Source organism: Martes martes (assembly GCF_963455335.1).
Source record: "Martes martes genome assembly, chromosome: 4".
Classification (NCBI taxonomy): Eukaryota; Metazoa; Chordata; class Mammalia; order Carnivora; family Mustelidae; genus Martes; species Martes martes.
The window spans coordinates 3,336,436-3,356,341 of record NC_137891.1 but is presented as its reverse complement, the minus strand read 5'-3'; the positions used below and the strand labels follow the sequence as shown (position 1 = coordinate 3,356,341).

Genomic DNA, 19,906 nt, shown 5'->3' with positions numbered 1-19,906 from the left:
AATACTGAATGAATAAATGCCCAAGAGTTTTTTATTTTTTTAAAGATTTTATTTATTTATTTGTTTGTTTGTTTATTTATTTATTTGAGAGAGAGCACGAGCAGGGGGATGGGTGGGAGGAGGGAGAAGCAGACTCCACACTGAGCAGGGAGCCCGACTCAGGGCTCAATCCCAGACCTGAGCTAAAGGTAGACACTAACTGACTGAGCCGCCCAGGCAGCCCTGGCATTTTTTTTTTTTTTTAAATTTCTTCCTTTACTTGAGAGCAAGAGAGTGTGTGCACTCAAGCCGGGGGCAGGGGCAGAGGGAGGAGAGAATCCCAAGCAGACTCCCTGCTGGGTGCGAAGCCTGACACAGGGCTGGATCTCACAACCCTGAGATCATGACCTGAGCCAAAATCAAGAGCCGGGTGCTTGACCGACTGAGCCACACAGGTGCCTCCAAAAGTTGAATTTCTTTTTTCTTTTCTTTTTTTTTTTTTAAGATTTTATCTTATTTATTTGACAGACAGAGATCACAAGCAGGCAGAGATGCAGGCGGGGGGGGGGGGAAGCAGGCTCCCCGCTGAGCAGAGAGCCCGATGCGGGGCTCGATCCCAGGACCCTGGGATCACGACCCGAGCTGAAGGCAGAGGCTTAACCCACTGAGCCACCCAGGCGTCCCCAAAAGTTGAATTTCTAACTCAGCTCCCAAATCGTTCAAAATTTTGAACTCAAGCCTGAGCAGCTTGTATTAAGAGTTGCGACCCCAGCCATTTGCAAGTGTGCCAAAAACACCCATGCGCTGCGCCGGGACCAAGACAAGCACACCGTGAAACCGGCCGAGCCAGTAGGCCTGGTATGGGTCTCCGGCCGCACACACAGAGCCCAGAGGCACTCTCCGGCAGGCAGTTCAGTTGGCCCGAGAAGCAGATTTAGGGAGCGCGCAGACCCTGACCACCATCTAGAGGACCCACCCGGTATGGGGCTGGCGCAGACCGCTTCACCCCTGCACCTCAATCTTTCCACTTATAAAACAGGGACAAGCCTGGCTACCTGAGGACAGCTCCGTTCCCTGGTTCCATGCTGCCACATTCTCAGAGGGATAGTCCTGACCTCACGGTGCCCCCCCTCACTCCTCCTAAGTGGAGGGGGCCAGTGTGGCAGGAGAACCGGGGTGTGCAATACTCAACCCCTTCTCTTGGGGCCACCTGCCCACAGGGGGCACTTTCTGTCATACTGTCCCTGCAGAATGAAAGCCATGGTCAGCCAGAAAAGTAACCCAACAGTGGCCACGGGGTTCACACATAACTCGAAACTTAGCATCAAATACCTTCTTTTGAAATGTATCCTATGAGAAAAAAAATCACACAAGGCACATGACCTACAGGACACAGCTCCTTCAGCATGGATCCCCCAGAACCAGTAACGCCACGTTCAGTCTACGAAGCCGCCTACAGGAAAGCAGAGTTCCAGGGATCAAGTGTCCAAAGCAGGGCTTGCCTGTAGAGATTTGGTTCGGACTCTGCCGCCGGTCGGATGCCAGCTGTGCTCGGTGGGCTGCGGCTAACGGGACCGTGCGGGGCCCTGCGGGGCACTGGCCGGGGGACTGATCTAACACCCACAGGCGACGGGAGGGTCGGGGAGACTGGCTTACCTCCTCTCCCTTGGTTTTGAATCCACCTACCTGCCTCACAGCAGAAACATATCTAAGAACCCGAGGGGTATCTCTGTGCAGATGGGCAGTGACTCACGTGGCTACACCTGGACAGACGTGGCTGGAAAGCGCACACACGCCACCAGGTCAGTGACGTGTGAGCACCTGCTCTCACTCCTGACCGGACCACACGCCTCTCACAATCCCCACAAAGCTCTAGCGTGAGCTCCATCGGGGAGGTTAAGGGCGTGGAGGGAAGATTCTGGACACACTGCACCTGAGGAGGTCCTGGGAGCCCCACCCGGACTGGGATCTGGGAGCCCTACCGTCCTGTTTCATCAACCAAGGAAACCGCCGCGACTCTCACGGCCTTCTAAGCCCTTTTCTGAATAAATACCTGTCATCCTGACTCAGATAACAGAATCAACTTAAAAGTTTAGCTTCGCTGGCTCGGGGGGTACAGCATGCGACTCTCGATCGTGCAGCCGTGAGTGGGAGCCCCACGCTATGTGCAGACATGACTTAAGAATTAACTCTTTGGGGTGTCTGGGAGGCTCCGTTGGTCGAGCATCCAGCTCCCGGTCCCAGCTCAGGTCATGATCTCAGGGTCCTGCTTCAGCTCTGTGCTCAGCAGGGTGACCGCCCGAGGACTGTCCCTCTCCCTCTGCCCCTCCCCCTGCTCGCGCACATGGGCGCTCGCTTGCTAAGAATAAATAAATGAGAGCACCAAAACCACTTGAAAGCTACTCAGAGGTCACTCTGACTGAAGGGTTTGGTCATTCCCAATTAAAATACCCTCATTAACTCTAGAGCTCTCTGCCAGACTGAAGGAGCTCAGTGTTAGCTCATCAAAACCAACCAGCTAAGCCCCTTCAGCCCACCTCCAGATCCCCCTCCGGAAAGCCCCACGGGTTCACAGGAAATGGTGTCTAAGCTTAACACCATGTCTTCTTTAATAATTCACAGCTAGCGACGTATGAACAGTCTACATGGCTGTTACTTGCTTTTGTGTACATTACCACTTTATGGAGAGTTCTAGAAGGAATAAAATAAGATGGCTTCTCGTCTTAATGGGACTTCCTAGGTGCTCGCACTGGCCAGCAGGGACTGGATATATGGGTTTGGAGGCCTGCTTTACTGGCTAGTGTGGCTCTTGCTTGACTAGGACTAAAGCCCCAGCGTTCCCCATGGGGCCAAGCCCATCCCAGGCATGCAATAAATATTTGATTCATTGAATTTCAGAACAGAATCATAGCAGAGATAGACTGTGGCCCGTTCTTTTGGTTAACTTGCACCAGGATGACTTTACACCATTTCAGGGTGAGCGCAGGTCACGCCCCCAGGCCTACGGGCGGGTAGGTGTCTCCTGTAAGCTGCCGAGATGGTTTTACTGCCCAAAACTAGGAAAGTCCTCAACAGGAGCAACGGCTCCAGCCATTTCTTCTAAAGCCACAGCCGCAGCCGGGAGGCACCACCAACACCAAAGCAGCTTGTGTCTGACGATTCCACACAGCAGGTCTGGTCACTGACACTCGGCTGTGCGCATTCTTCCACCGACTCGTCCTGTGACGAGTTATCACAGTCACCAGAAGCTTGGTCTTCTAACGGACACATTGCTGAGCGCTTCCTCGCAATGCCTGGCTGGGGTTTTTTTAAATCAAACCGATACAGTCCACGTTTCGAGGCCCAAGTCCTTGGAACGCCGTCCTAGGCCACAGTGCAGCACGGCCCTCCGCAGAGAGAAACGAGGGAGGCTGATCCGGGAGGAGGGCGGCAATCCCACAGGTAGCGTGGGCCGCTGGGCACAGCGCGCAGACTCCGAGCGCTGCCCACCTCCGCGTGCCCCCAGCAGCCACGTGGGTCCGGAAGCCTCAGCGTAGCCCTCTCTGTTCGCTGCTGCACACGACAGCGCAGCTCGGGTTCTCCGCTGCCAACTCCGTCCAGGGCTCGTTCCTGAGGAGTCACACTCATGGCTGATGCGCGCCCACACCACCCACAACGTGAGACACCGCCCGCTGCACGGCTGGGACAAGCCAGGCCATTCGAGCGCTAGTCTGTGTCAGCCCGGGCTGCTGTGACTGATCACCAGAGATGGGGGCCCTTGAACAGCAAACATTTCCTTCTCGCAGCTGCAGAGGCTGGAAGTCCAAGATCGGGGCACCAGCGCGCTTGGGTCCTTAGTGAGGGCCCTCCTCCCTCCTCGTCCCCCGCAGCGCCTTCTCACTGTGGCTCACGTGGGGACAGAAAGAGCTCAGGCCCCTTCATCCAGAGCCGAACAGCCGCTGAGTTACCGTGCAAAGCACACAGGAGCTGCACCCATCCCTGTCTGGTGGCTTAGGAACAGGCCTCACGGAGGAGCCGATCCTTCAACCAATCTCGAAGGAGGACTAAGTAACAGTGGGCAGGGGCAGGGCAGCAGAGACACCTCAAGCAGAAGGGGACACCGAAACAAAGGAATAAAACTCTGTCCCACACTCTGGGACCCTCGGTGATTCTGCAAGGTGTGCGGGGCTGGTGGCACCAGAGGAACGGGAGCTCACACGAACTCTGGAGACAGAGCAGGCCACAGGCGGCCTCGTGAGCCACGCAGGGCAAGCACGTGGGGTTCTGTTCTGCGAGCCACAGGGAGCAGAGCGGACGGTGAGACACACGGACTTTCCAAAGTTTCCGCAGGCATTTCCTTACCCTTTGCCAGCAGCGCCAATTCTGCCGTGCGGCAAAGAGCCCGTCCACTCAGCTTCCTACACGTGATCCCATGCAGTGACAGTTCTAGTTTGTAATGAGATCAGGCAGGAGGGATGCAATCAGCGAGCCACAGGGACAGAGAGAACTTATTTTCGTAGCTGAAAGTCTCCCAAGAACCGTTAAGAACATGTCTACACATGGTGGGAAGTACATAAAACCAGTTTTTCTTCAATGGTCCGTGACAACGCCAGGCCTGGGAAACACACTAGGACTCCCGCCAGGCTCAGCTAGTCGTTCAGAGGCGGCTCTCCAGTACAGGCCGTGCAGACCCTGACAGCAAAAGAGATACGTTGCCAAAACACGGGTCACCGCAAATTTAATAGTATTTGCCAAAATGTCAGACTATTCCGTTTCTACGCCATCTGTTGTAGTTTGTAGGCAGCTAAGGGATTAAAATGTCAACATCACAATATCTTTATCAGTGAATGCACTGTTCGAAAATTCAGGTGTGCTGGGGCGCCTGGAGTTCGAAAATTCAGGTGTGCTGGGGCGCTGTGGCTCAGTAGGTTAAGCCTCTGACTCCTGCTTTCAGCTCAGGTCATGAACTCCAAGTGGGATCGACCCCACATGGGGCTCTGGGCTGGACGTGGAATCTGCTGGGGCGTCTCTGTCTCCCTCTGTCCCTCCCCACTCCATCTGCACACACGAGCTCTCACTCTCTCTTAAAAAAAAAAAAATTAATAATAGTAACAATGAAAATGTAGGTGTAAACGGTCTCCAAGGTGAGAACTGAGATCTACTGTGGGCTCAGTTTGCACCGCCACCATGTGCCACGCTTTCGTGTGCATCAGCTCAGCTAAAACAAAACTAATGGTCCCATGAGGAGCAATTTCAAGCCCATTTTAAAGATTACAAAACTGAGGCTCACAGAACCAAGGCCACAGAGTAGTCAAGAATTAAACCCAAAGTTTCTAACTTCCATGTAGGGCTGTGTCTGGTGTCTCCCTGTGGAGAAAACGCACTTTTCCTCCTCAGTCCCATAACCCACCAGGACTAACCCACCCAGCTCCAGTGACAAAAGTCTGGACAGCCTGGGGATCTAGGCGCAGCATCAAAATCCTAGAATGTTCTCTTAGGTTCAGGATTTCCTATTGTGCAAGGCTGCCTAAATTTAAGAACGATCCAAGTCATGATGAAGATGAAAAATAACTAAGGCTTTGCTAGTCGTCAATTTAAAAAAATACGTACCATGCCCTTAATCTCAAATCAAATACATTCTACTTGAAGTCTTACTTCACAGAAAGGCCCAGCCAGGACTCTGACTTCCTCAGTTTGTATCAGCCACAAGGAAGCACAAGGCAAAACAAAAGCAGCGCATTCTTGCTCGGGGCCGTCCACACCGGGCTGCGGGTCTGCTCTGAGAAATTCCAAGTCAAGCAAGAGCACCTCTTCAGGCCTAGGCTCTGGGATGGGGCGGCTCGCCACCCGTGCCCGATGAACTCCACGCATGCCCATCAGAACATCTTAAAATTCAAGGGTAGCCTGCTAGGGACTTCTGTGCACAGCGATGTTCTGTCCCACCTCTCAGGGGGCACACGATCCTCACCTTGACAACAAAACCACTTCATGTGGCAGCGCCACAGGTGCCTCCAGCGAAACGCAAGGAGAAAGCACACCCACGGCTATCAAGCACCACACCACAGACTTTTCCATGTTCTTTTCCTAATAACCTAACGCCGTGGGTTTTAAAACTTCTTAAGCAAAGAGATGCTACATATCTCTGCAGGCCCTCCCAGCTGTATTGCAAAGCTGAGCGAAACACAGGAGAGACGGCCAAGCCGGGAGTGTCTCCGGGGTGGTCACGTCTTCAGTCACAGCACCTCTGTGAACAGCACAATGTCCAATTCCACTGCTTCCGTTCAGTCTTCAAACAAATCTTTCAGAAATTCTGAAATCATCATGAAATTAGCTCCTAAGCCCTTTTAAGTGCGCACTTGGCACGTGGCAGAGGGCCCTCACTCCCTCCAACCCTGTAAGCTGTGCGGAGGGACGGGACACAGTGGCAGACACTGGAAGAGAGGCCAGCAGCACGTGCTCCGGAAGTGCCAGGACGCTTCTAACCAAGGGCAGGCGGAGGGCGGCAGGAGGAAGGAGCAGGAAAAGCTCCCTAAAAACGGGGCCTGCGCTGAGTCTGAAAGCACGAGCGTGCACGGAGAGGACAGAGCCTTGGCAAAGGCCCCACAGAATAGAGGAGCAGCTACGCCCACGCCGGTGCTACCCGGGCCTACGGTCTGAGAGCTCGGGAAACTACTGGAAGCTTGTAAGTGGAAGAGGCGAGGTCAGGCTCACGTCATCACCACAGAGGTCACGACGCAAGGTCTGGAACCAGGCACCAGCACACCGGGCTCCGCTCCCCGCTCTGCCTCTTGACAAGCAGGTGACCACAGGCTAATCGTCTCACCGACACAATACCTACACGGCCTAGTGCTGCCGTGGAGACGTAACGAGATAACGGACCAGACACCTGCCCAATCCATAACGGAAGCTCTTGGGGCGCGTGGGGGGCTCAGTCCATTAAGCGCCCGACTCTTGGTTTCGGCTCAGGTCATGGTCTCAGGGTTGTGAGATGGGCTCCGCGCCCGCACTTAAGATTCTCTCCCTCCGTCCCACCCCCCCCCACTCTAAATAAATGCACAAATAAATAAAGAAAGAACATTTTTTTTTTATGGCAAAGGTCTGTAGCGCACGGCAGCAGCGAAGGCCCCGGTCTGCGCGCGGGCCGACCGCCTTACCTGACGATGGGGAGTTTGGTGAAGGGCACCGGAGGCAGGGTGAGGCCGCCGGGGAGCGCGAGGACCTCCATTGTCCCGGGACACTTGCACGTGTAGTTCTCCAGGCTCTGAGTCACATCTTTCTTTTCTGAAGAGAAATTAAAAAAAAAAAAAGTTAATTAACAAAACTTAGGGGGCTTTGGGGGTCTCGGGGGCCGGAGGGGTTGAGCAAAATAAAATCCTTAACACAATCCAGGACAGTCCTTTGGGCCCAATCTTCTGACAGAAATAAAGGGGCACTGATCACAAGAGACAAAAAGAAGTTTCAGTCACTTTATTTAAATAATCACTAGCAACTGCTCCATTTTAGGGGTACACAGGAAAAAAGGAAGTTACTGTCTTGTAGAAGACTTCATTTCCTAAGAGGATAAATTCATACCAAATTCCAAGAAAGCCAGCGGGCCGGCAGGACTGCAGAATCAGTGTATTTTATCACCAAATACTTTTCCACAAATTACTCGGTACCAAGCAAAATGCCAGGCCCTGTCCCCAAGGAGTTTACGGTCCATCTACATAACAGACATTGAAGGGAATAACTCCACAGCAACATTTTTGGTACAAAATTTTCTGGCTCTGCCCTACCCCCGTCCCTTCGCGAGGAGGGAGAGAGGATCCGAGAATGCTCGCCTATCGTCCCCAACATGCTCTCAACACGTGCTCATGGACTTCGTAACACTCGGAGCTCAGGAGCACGTTCCACACCCCAAAACGGGTAATTACTCCAGAAGACGAGCATTACGATGCCCTGTCTGCAAACAGAAAGGCTGAGACCAAGCCGGTTAAAGGGCTTCTCCAAGACCTTGTGTTGGCCCCACGCATGTGGTCTTCTCACTGACCCTTCAGAGAATGAAGGGAGGCAGGGACCAGGGGCCGGGTGGGAAAGGGAGCTCACTCTGTCTGTTTTCTCCGACACATCCTGCAGGGAAAGGGGGAGTGCTGGGGACCGTGGTCACAGAGGGGACACAGCACTCCCACCCGACGAGGTCTGGGGTAAGCGGAGTCAGACTTGGGTTCAGAGGAATGGCTCAGCTGCTCCCCTGGGACGTGTGAGTGCCTTGGGGGACATCACCTCTAAAGAAACTACCAGGGATGGAAAGAAATAAAGCAAGAAAGAGCAGTGGCCGCAGGCGTGCACGCAGCGCTCAGCGAGACGGCTGGAACTGGGAGACATGCGACAGCACCGCCAGAGAACAGTGAGGCCAGCTCTCCTTGAAGATGGGGACCAGAAATGGTAAATATGCAGGCAAGGACACACATTTGAACTGATCAGCGGCTGCCCAGGCATCTCCTCTGCCTGAGCACCATTCTCCGGGGAGCGTGAGGGCAGGAGGGCACCCGCAGTTAGCTCTGGACACGACACAGTCAGGTTCCTCGGCCAGATGAACGAAACTCCTTAAATGATGACATCGCCTTCGCCGTACAGACGAACAGTCTCCTGAAGGACTCCAGCCCACAGCGTGCGAACGACCTAACCTGCCTAAGCCTACGGGCAGTGCTCCCAGGCCAGCCGTCCCGCTAAGCTGAATGACGCCCTCTTGGTAAAGCCCATCAAGGGAAGGAGCAATGAAGCTGCCTGTGGAGCCCAGCGCCACCCGCAAGGCCAGTACGTCCCCGGCTGAGCTACAGACTGGCTTCTCCGCAGAAAAGATGAGCGGCGCGAGGAGGGCCGGCAGGAAGGTGCAGCGGCGGCGGGCTCCTCCCGCTGGGCCCGCTCACCAGGGAAGCCCCGGCCTCCCTGCTCCCGCCCTTCCTCTGGGTCCACTCATTCTCCACGTGGGGGATGAGCCCGCTGCGGGCACTGTCAGGGCTCTGCGGAAACCGGGCGAGCAGGTGCGCATCTCAGTACCCCCCCCACCCCGTCCGCTGCGCCGGGGCTCCTGCCGGACCTCCCCCTCTCCTTATTCTCCGGCCGGTGCAGTGCTGATCCGCTGCTCCCGCGGGAGACACCGGGATGGACGCAGTTCCCGGGACAGTTATCAGCACACTCTCCAGCCCCTGCCCTTCTCATCACACTCCCACCCAGAGCGCCTAACCCTTCTGGAGCTTCTGCCGGGCACAGGAACTCACACTGCTTCTCAGCTCCAGGTCCCTTCAGTGAGGTTTCCGGAGGAAAATAGTCAGGGGCCACTGCCGGTACGGCCCACCCACGGGAAGGGTCCCATGGACCTCTCTCCTCATGGATTGGAGCACGTTATACATTGTTGCCCAGATTCGTTATTTTATCAACAATTACAAAATGGTGATTTTGTAATTCTTTAATTTCTCTGTACCTAAAACCCAGAATGTGTCTTTAAGGAAGGATTTTTCCCTCATCCACCAATTGGTTACCCTGAAGCACAAATGAGCCGGTGAGGAGAGTCAGCGAACAGGCTTTCCTGGTACTTACTGGAGCAGAGGACCACCCCCAGAGGTGACCGGGGCGTTACGCATGCGTCAGTATCATTACAAACCAGTGGGTTATGTATCTGGCATTGCCACTGATGGCCATCACACTCTTTTTGATGTTCGAACCGCCCCGTCTTTGTCCCGTGGGAGCGCCTTCACGTTCATTCCTGTGTCCTTAGATAAGGCCCCGAAATTCATCAACAGCTTCCTCCTTCTAGCTCACTTTCAGCCCCAGACCTAGAATCAAACCATTTCTCCAAGCAGAAAGGATTGGATTCTTCTAGAGTGAAACCGCGTTTAGATCAGAATGTGGAGGCTGGGTTGCTCACCACTAGGAGACTCTCACTATCTCTCCGGACCTGGACAAAAGGGGCAACTTATAAAAGTTTTTTAAGTGGTGACAGAGTAACTGATCTTGCCTTTAAATTTTGGTTAAGGCTTAGCAGCTAAAAATACAGTTTACTGGAGTACGAGTTCCTTAAAGAGAAAGAGTCTTGTCATCTTTTCTGTCCCCCGCGAACTTGTCAAGAGTGCTCAGGAGACAGAAGGTGTCAAAGGGTCCATGCGTCTGCTGCTCGGCTGACCTTAGTTCTTCTTCAGAAAGGGAGCAAGAATCATTCTTTGTTCAAGAGTAAAATAAAAGAGGGGTGTCTGGGGGCCCAGTGGGTTGAGTGTCCAACTCTCGATTTCAGCTCAGGTCACAATCTCGGGGTCATGAGATCGAGCTTCGAGTCAGGCTTCACACGGAGCATGGAGCCTGCTTAAGATGCTCCTTCTCTCCGCCCCTCCCCCACTCCTCCCTGTGCCCACCCCAGAAATAGAGTAAAATAGAAGAGCAAAATGAACACACACTCTCTGTCCACACGGTGCAGACTAGCAGCCACAGAGTCAGCAACCAGAGCCGCCAGGACAGCGGCACTGAGCTCCTCTCATGCAGAGGCACCGTGGGCCCGACGTTTCGGGCGTCCCAAGTGGAAAGAGGACACAGTGTCAAACAGAACGTGACTCCACAGAAGCAGGGTCAGAGTGTGGGAGAAGAGCACGCAGGAAACCTGATTTCGCCAAGAAGGATTCCAAAGGAAGAAGCCACACTGTTCTCTGTCATGGGCCGCAGGACCCCAGGGGCAGACACACGAGTACAGTACTTGGAGGTTTTGCCGTTATAGGAAAGAATGACAAGAACAAGGACATATGGCTACTGAGGCCCACAGCGGGGGTAGGGGAGGAAAGGGTAAGGACACAGGAGGAACGCGCATCTATGATCATGAGCCGTACGGAGAAGACCCGGCAGAGAAGCTGCCTACGGGCACAGGCTGAGAGAGAAAACGTCAGGGGTGACGGGTGCGGGTGGCAGGGGCTCCGGAGGGAAACAGCGAGTAGTAAACAGCGCTGGCTGCAGGGGGGACAGTGGAGAGGGTGACCCTGGCTTTGCAGGGCAGTGACTGCCAAATAGACGCCTCCCACGTGTGTCCCCTCTCTGGGAGACAGGACGCCTCGGAGACTCTGACGTTTACCGCAGGGACCTCGCTGCTGGCAACGGAGGACGGACCCAGGTCTTCCCAGCAGACGAGGAAGGCTTCCTGTCTGGAGACGGGAAGGACAGATGCTCAGAGGTGAAAAGGCGGTGGGGGGGTTGCGGGGACGGAAGCATCATTTTCCCCCTTTCAAAGGTGATAAACATTAGCTCAGCGACAATCCGGGAAATGGGATTGTGGATTGATATGAACTGCTACCAAATAATTATTAATTTTATTAGCTGAAAAATTTTTAACTGTAATATTAACGTTGTGATCATAAAAGACAATGTTCTTTCTTTTAGCAATGCATACTAAGGAATGAAGGCGTGAAAGGAAGTGATGCCTTGGGGTTTTCTTTAAAATAATTCAGCAAATAAAATAAGCGAGAGACGAAGTAAAGGTACAGAAATTTTGTCACCCATGGACCCACTGACTGACGTACAGGAATTCACTTTATTATTCTGTGTAACTTCATGTTTGAAAATGTCTCATAGCAAAACACTGAATGAGTTTGAGGAGGTGAGACTATTTGCTCAAGAGAGGAACAGGTTTGGGGTTCTGGTCCGAGCTGAGTCCTCCTATCCCCACAGATCAGGCTGGACCACAGAAACCCAGTGTCAAGACAAAACAAACAGGAGAACTCAAGGCCACAGTGGTGCTAATCCGTGTTCCACGTGCCAAGCTGGAATGAAGCTTGTGATAGACCTGAACATTCCCATAAGCATACGATTTGGTCAGAGGGAAGCGATGACTCCTTAATTTATTCACTAAAAATCAATTGCTGTGGTCTGCTCTGGCTGCCACAAGAAAATACCATAAGCAGGGTGACTGACACTGTAAGCACGCATTTCTCACCGTTCTGGAGGCTGGGAGCCCCTGTTGAAAGCCCACATCCTGGGCTGCAGCATATGACCTTCCCATGGTGCCCTCACGAGGCCTTCCTCAGCGCACGTGTGCATAGACAGAAAAAGCTCTTGGGGCTCTTCCTCTTCTCCCAGGGCGTTCATCCCACCATCAGGGTCCCACCCTCAAGAGCTAATGTGCTCCTGATCACCTCCCAAAGCCCCTACCTCCAAATCACCTTGTGGGTAGTGAGAGCTTTGACATGGGACTTAGGAGGGGAACACAAACGTTCAGCCCATAACATCACCATAAATCTTGTCCGATCTTGATCAAAACACCCAATGATTCTTTGAGTCAAACTAGACCACCTAATGCCCTTGTTACTTTCTACCCCAGAAATTAAAGAAATCATGCAAAAAGAACGTCTGTAGAGAAAGTTGCGCCAACTATATGGCTTCTTGTAGGAGCAGAGAATACAACCACCCAAACTTTTGACCATAAAAAAAAGGCACAGGCCATTTGCCATTTCAAGAGTGACACTGGCATAAAAACCGGCACGTCACGATTTCACAGTTCAGCTCTTCATGTTCCCTCTAAGTAATCATCTGAGACAACCACGTTTGCATTAAGTCAGTTACGATATCCTAAATAGGTAGAGAATAAAAGAAGAGAAAGAAGCAAAAAAAGGGGGCACCCTCTTGGGTCCCCTCCTTCTTTGGGAGCTTCATACTATCACTCAGTAAACGTTGCTTTGCTGGCAACAGGAATAAAAAAAAGAAGAAGAAGAGAAAGAAGCACATCTTTTCTTCCAAATATGAAAGAAAAAAACTAAGGAAGAAGAAAATAAAAGAATACAGAGGGGAAACGTAGAGGTGTGGCCCCCTACAACCTGAAACCACACTCGTAGAATCAATTCTGATGCTTCCACTTACAGAAGTCAGAACCCCAGTTCGTCTTGGAATTGCTTTCCTAAGAATCGTATTATTGATCTTTGAGATCTCTTGGGGGTTCCCAATAAACAGGCCCCTTTCGTGCACCTCGTTTCTAAATAAACTAAAGAGGGTGGCATGTCGTCTTTATCAGCGATACAGCCGTGATGAAAGACATGACGTGGCTTCTTAGAAAGTACAAGTCCTCTCGGACATCAGGAACTGGACAAGTAGACCTCCCACCCCCGGGCAGACTGTGCGGACTGGGCAGGCCCCCGGCGCTCACCCAGGGGAGGCCCCAGGCCACCTGCCAGCCCGGAGCTGCGGAGGGGCCTGCCGGGGCTCTGCAGCCAAACTCGTCATGAACAACGACTTTGCAATACGCAGTACTTACTTTCTCTTTTTGTCACACAAGGAAATGTGAGAGTGACACAAAAGACAACCACACGACCGTCCCACGAGGCTGACGGGAGCAGGTGAAACAAGACAGCCCGCGGGTCACAGCACAGCCGGCCCTCCGACTCACACAGGAGCCCCCGATCCCCTTCCTGGGCGGGCACCCACAAGAGGTGAGAGCAGGGGCTCAAACAGGCACCGTGTGTGTGGCTGCAGGAATCACGGTGGCCGAAAGGTGGGAGCAACCCCCGTGTCCATCCATGAACCGATAAAGTGTGGTCTGTCCATAAACGGGAACAGCATTCGGCTTTAATAAAGGAAGGCCGTCCTGTCCCTGCGACAGCACGGATGAGCCTAAGGCACGTGCTCAGTGCGGTGAGCCCATCACCGAGGGACAATTGCCCCCTGAGCCCGCTCCTCCTGGACAGCCCTGGAGCTGTCCCGTTCGTGCAGACAGAGCAGAGCAGAGGCTCCCAGGGTCTGGGGTGTGGGGTGGGAGCTGGCGTTTATAGTGGCGACAGAGCTGCTGTTTGAGAAGAGAAAGAGCCCTGGAAACGCGTGGTGGTGTCACGTACTCAATGCCACCAAATTATACACTTAAAAGAGTTAAAATGGGAAATTTTACATCCTGTGTACCTTACCATGATCAAAACAAATCAAGGAAAACCGTAACAATGACAACAGTGCATGCTGTTTAGGAGTGAAGGGACTCGGCCGAGTGAGGGGATGTGGGTGCTGGTGGGGTGACCAGCACTCAGCGCGGGGGCGCGGGGCTGGGTGTGCTCCACAGGGCGCCAAGCAGAAGGGAGATGCAGGAGCACAGAGGCCAGCGCCCACGGCTCCCAGCACAGCGTTTCCGACGCACCGAGTCTACAGCACGGAGGAGCTGCCCAGAAGGACGAAGAGACCTGAGACGCTGAACGGTGACAAGGCAAGGGCACTGCACGATGGCGGGGAGGGGGGCGGAGGGGGGTCCTGAGCGCCGTGAAAATCACCCGAGAGGAGAGCGTGCAGGCGGCAGAACACTGGAGGGCCCGAGGACAACGCTCTGGGCAACACTGAGGTCAGGGGCAGGGAGAAAAGGAAGAAGCAGATGAGCTAAAAAAGAAACAACGCCAGACGTCCGGGCTGAGACTCCAGAAGCCAAAAGATGAGTGTTTGTGCAAGAAGAGAAATGGGGACAACATGACAAAGATGCCGATGAGGACATAGAACTCCTGGGGGTTCAGTGGCCACATGTCCCCGTCGAAGGGGGCTCTGGTGGGCGCAGGAGCCCAATGACAACCACTTCCAAACTGGTGGGAACTGAGTGTGCAAAGTGTGTCCGGGCGGTCAGCAGAAGAGCCAGGCCCTCTGTCGGGGACTGTTGCGTACACTGTCACACTGCTAGATATTAACACGTACCCCCTGATGAAACGCTATCACCACTTGACTGCTGGATCCAAGATGGGATACGCAGCTCACGAGCAAGACTAGTTTTTTTTTTTTTAAATTAACATACAATGCACTATTTGTCCCAGGGGTATAGGTCTGTGATTCATCAGTCTTACACAATTCACAGCGCTCACCATGGCACATACCCTCCCCAGTGTCCCTCACCAGCCACCCCAGCCCTCCCACACCCCCTCCACTCCAGCAACCTTCGGTTTGTTTCCTGAGGTTAAGAGTCTCTTACGGTCTGTCTCCCTCTCTGGTTTCATCTTGTTTCATTTTTCCCTCCCCTCCCCTATGACCCTCTGTCTTGTTTCTAAAATTCCCCATATCAGTGAGATCATGTGATAATTGTCTTTCTCTGACTTATTTTGTTTAGCATAATACCCTCTAGTTCCGTGCACATTGTTGCAAATGGCAATATTTTTGATGGCTGCATAGTATTCCATTGTAGATACACACCATGTCTTCTTTATCCATTCATCCGTCGATGGACATCTCGGGTCCTTCCATAGTTCGGCTATCGTGGACATTGCTGCTATAAACATTCGGGTGCACGTGCCTCTTCAGATCACTGCATTTGTATCTTGAGGGTGGATACCCAGTAGTGCAATTGCAGGGTCGTAGGGTGGCTCTATTTTCAACTTTTTAAGGAACCTCCGCACTGTATTCCAGCGTGGCTGCACCAGCTTTCGTTCCCACCAACAGTGTAGGAGGGCTCCCCTTTCTCTGTATCCTCGCCAACACCTGTCGTTTCCTGACTGGTTAATTTTAGCCATTCTGACCGGTATCTCACTGTGATTTTGATTTGTATTTCCCTGTTGCCAAGTGATGTGGAGCACTTTTTCATGTGTCTGTTGGCCATTTGGATGTCTTCTTTGCAGAAATGTCTGTTCATGGCAAGACTGGGGTTTTACACTCAGGCTTCTCAAATCCAGCCCTCTTTCCACAGTACGGAGTGACTTCTTGGACATCACTGTGCCCATTTCGCAGAGAGGGAATCCAAGGCTTCATTCAGGTCACGAGACTTTCCTGGGGTCGTTCGGACACCAAGTTGCTAAATTACATTCAAACTCAGAGCTATGACTTCCAACTCTGTTTTCCATTTTGTCACACTGCCCACCCAAACTGCCCAATACATGAAAATACAGAAGAAAACAACAGATATCCTGAAACAGACAATCTAGCATGTCCAGCAAGGGAAGCACCTTTCTTGGCAAGAAAAACCAACTCAGCCTCTCTTCGTCCTGCATATACATCCAGACAGAATAATGGTCCCACCGCAAAGGTCAAGACGGTCTCAGGTGTCACCACTGTAAAGATTAATGATCTCCCAAAGCAGCAGATATTGACTAAGCCCTGTCACCCACCAAGACAAGCCCTTCCTTAACACGCTGCTGATGGACTCGGATACGCGCACCACAGCCGCTTCAGCTGCCTCCCACCCCTCCACCCCGTTCTTGTTTCTCACTCAGTTTACATAGTGGCAGTTCGGAGTCTCTGATAAGGAATCACTCAAGGACACCAGGAGATTAAATATTTTTCTTGTTCTTTCCAAGTATGTAAACATGTTCTACCGGAACGAGAGGCAAATACGTCAAGCCGTCAGCTCATTATATCATCGTCTATTTGAAGCACTAGGAAATATTGAGTATCTCTAGAGATCTCAATAAAACACTCAGAAGGGGAAGGTATCTTATTAAGGACATCATAAATAATCAGAAAGAATCATATCTGCATATCCAATTATGAGGTGATAAGCTACAGTACAGTCACAGGGCAAACTTACACAATCATCAACAACATTTACAAAGAGTGCAATAATATCGAAAATTTCCGTTACGTGGAAAATCAGGACGCAAAACTATATTTATAAAATAAATATAATTTTTTTAAGATTTTATGTATTTATTTGACAGAGAGAACACAAGTAGGCAGAGAGGCAGGCAGAGAGAGAGAGGGGGAAGCAGGCTCCCCACCAAGCAGAGAGCCCGATGCGGGGCTCGATCCCAGGACCCTGAGATCATGACCTGAACTGAAGGCAGAGGCTTAACCCACTGAGCCACCCAGGCGCCCCAGTAAATCCAAGTTAAAAAGAATAGAAAACAATACCAAAAACTACACTGAAATGTTAAGCGTTTGCCCATGCAGGATTATACATCATTTTTTCTTTTCTGTTTATGTTTTCCAAGATTTCTAAAATGAGTATACACTGTTTGTACAATAAAAATTATTTCAAAAACATACAGACGTGAGTTTTCAAAGCAGTGTTATAAGGTCAGGGCTTGTTTACACCTGCTGCTCACGCCTAAAGAAGACGGCGTCCTGGGCCGCCTGCATGGAGCGGGAGGTTGAGCATCTGACTCCGTTTCGGATTTCAGGACCGTGGGATCGAGCCCCGTGTCGGGCTCCACGCTCCATGCAGAGCCTGCTGGAGATTCTTCTTCCTCCCTCTACGCCTCCCCACCCCTGCTCCCACCCCTCTCTCTAAAATAATAAATATGTAAGTGAAATCTTCGAAAGAAAAAGGTGGCACCCTGAAATGTCCACGGAGCGAGCAGCTGAGCCCCCGCTGTGCTCTCAGAGGCGGAGTTCACCATAAGGACGTGGGCAGCCTTTCCCAGCCAGACACACTCTTCTCAGCAGTGCTCAGAAGTAAGGCCCACAGCGACGGCTGACATTTAATGAGGACTGACTTACTATGTGCCCGACTGTGCCCAACACCCTACATATGCTATCTCGTTAAACTGTCCCCGAAAGCTGAGGTGAGGGGTGCTGCTGTCATCCCGATTTTAGAGATGAAGCTTGGAAAGCTCTTGCTCCTAGCTCACGGTGCCTCTCACTTCTCCACCAGGCTCTCACTCATAACAACGGGCTAACTGTCATATTTCACTCAACATCCCTGTAGCCAACAAATACTGGGTATCTGCCCTGTGTTAAGGAAAATCCCCACCTTAGACAGTCAACCCGAATGCCACCTCCTTGAGGACAACAAGATCCCCTACATCCTCAGTCTCCTTCTACGCCTGGGGGGATCTCCACTAATACGTCCGCACCAGTAATTTGTTAGCTGTTAGTACGTTATTTGCTAGCAGTACAGGGTAGTGAAACCTACTTCAGGCCGGCACGTACTGACTACTTTCTGTATGAAAGCACCAACCGGAATGATGAAAGATCGAAGGTGAATCAGGCACAGGCCCGTCCCCAAGGAGTCTGTGATCTGGTAAAGGAGCCAGAGCAAATCGCTCTCCGGACGTAATGAAATGACGCCAAACCGAGGGCTAAGTAAGTAAGGAGGAGGTGAGGAGGGACAGCGTGGGAACGGGGACAGCAGGACAGGGCACGCTATGATAGGCGCAGCATGGAAAACCATGCGGCATGCTCGAGGAACAACAAAAAAGGCCGATACGTAGGAAATACAGACTGTGTAGATGGAAGAGGAACGAAATCTGGCTAAAAAGACGGCTCGGATCAGATTGTGGATGTCCTTGAGATGGGGCGGACCCTTTATTAAGACAGGAAGGGGCAGTCACCACAGCTTCCCGAGGACGGAAGGACGCGACTCTGCTGGCATCTCAAGGAGAGGCTTCAGGCTTCAGTGTGAAACACGGATCGGAAGCAGCAACGCCAGGAAACAGCACGTGACGGCAAGAGTCCAAGAAACGGGTGTTGAAGATCTGAGCCACGGCTGTGATGGTGGAAGGGAGAGGAGGGATCCCACATGAAAACACTCGGGCGCCAGGCTGGACACAGAGCCCATCTAAGCAATTGAGGGGACGTAGGATGGCAGGACACCTTGGGGGCAACTCCAAAATTTTAAGCTTCCAACATGAAAACGGTGACACCGTCAAGGAGAAGATAATTAATTCCAATGGGGATGTAGCGGACTGAGGACCCCGACATTCAGGGGACACGCCAGCTTTAAGATGAAATTCCAGCTCCGAGGTCAGGACTTCCGGTCCTTCCAGGAGACGCGGCTGCAGCTCCGTGTGGAGGAGGCGAGAAGGGGAGCGCGGGCAGGGCCGGGTCGCACCATGGCGGGGTCACCACCGGCGAGGCGGTGAAACGCAAGACCCCACGTGCAGCAGCAAGCCCGTGGCGCAGAGGAGGGGGCTGGGCACCTCAGGGGGAAGCGGAGGGGCAAGGCGGGCCAGGAGCCGGTGAGGCTGAGACCCTCCACCCTGACCACAGAGCGCAGCCAGCAGAAGAGGAGCGGGACGGCGCCCCGGAGCGCCTGACCAGGGCACTCACGCAGCCGGAGGGAGCCGAGAAAGCCGCTGATGGGAGGGAGAGGTGCGGAGCTCACATAGCACCGAGCCTCAGAGACGAAGAAAGCTGGACCTCCAGGAAACCCAACTCGGAGAAGCCGAGCACACGGCAGAAGCAGCAGACGGGAGCTAGGACGGGGTGGCTCGGAGGCTGGTGCTGACCGAGGGGGACTGGAACACGGAGGGGCGAGCTGAGCTCGCAGGGTCCCGTTGCCGGGAGACGGAGGAGCGCACCAGACTGACGGACCAGACCCAGCTGTGTCCAGTGCTGCTGGCAGAGCACTCAAACGGGAGACAAACACAAGGAGAAGATAAAAATTCTCGTGGATAAACTCCAGGAGGCAGAGACCCGTGCTGAGTTTGCCTGGAGACGGGGAGCCGAGCGGCAACGGACTGTTGGTGATTTGGAAGACGAGCTGAAATGCACCCAGGATGGGCCCTCTGTGCACCAGGGGCGCCGGGCGAGCCGCCGGCCGACTGAGCAAGGTGCAGAGCGCCCCAGTCCTCCCCACCTGCCGCTCCTCCTCCCTCTGGGTGCCTCCGGAGGCCGGCCTGCCCGAAGCCGGCCTGGAAACTCGGGGCTGATCTTCCCCTGGGAGGCTGCCCTCTCCTCTCGCCGCCTCTCGCATCCCCAGCGCTGTGTCTCTGTCCCCACATGGGCTCTGCCCGGCCCCAGAGACTCCAGCTGGGCTTCAGCCTGAGGACCTTTGGGAACAACACTTAAGGGAAAGTGAGCACAACGCCAAGTGTCTTTAAAAGCGTGCTGTGATGTCCACAGTTTGTTGTTGTTGATGTAGTGACCATCTACAAAACAGTCCAAATAACCCCACAGCTGTGAAGCGGCAGGCTAACACTTGTCTCACTTGTGGGAAGTAACTCGTCAGCCTACCGCACGCGGCTGTCCCCACGGAGGGACAACGGCCCGTGCCTGCGCTACCGAGAGCCCGGGAGCCCGGAAGGAGAGCCGAGATGATTCCAGGACGAGT

The 19,906-nt window shown here is 53.1% G+C and overlaps 1 protein-coding gene across 1 annotated transcript in view; it reads right to left on the bottom strand.

Annotated features, from left to right (window-relative positions):
* The window catches only part of TRAPPC9 (trafficking protein particle complex subunit 9), a 510,796-nt gene that overhangs the window by 408,279 nt on the left and 82,611 nt on the right, over positions 1-19,906 (bottom strand). Inside the window, exon 10 of the mRNA XM_080803019.1 lies at positions 7,113-7,239. Coding sequence (XP_080659145.1) covers positions 7,113-7,239 — 127 coding nt within the window. The remainder of the gene's footprint in view (positions 1-7,112; positions 7,240-19,906) is intronic.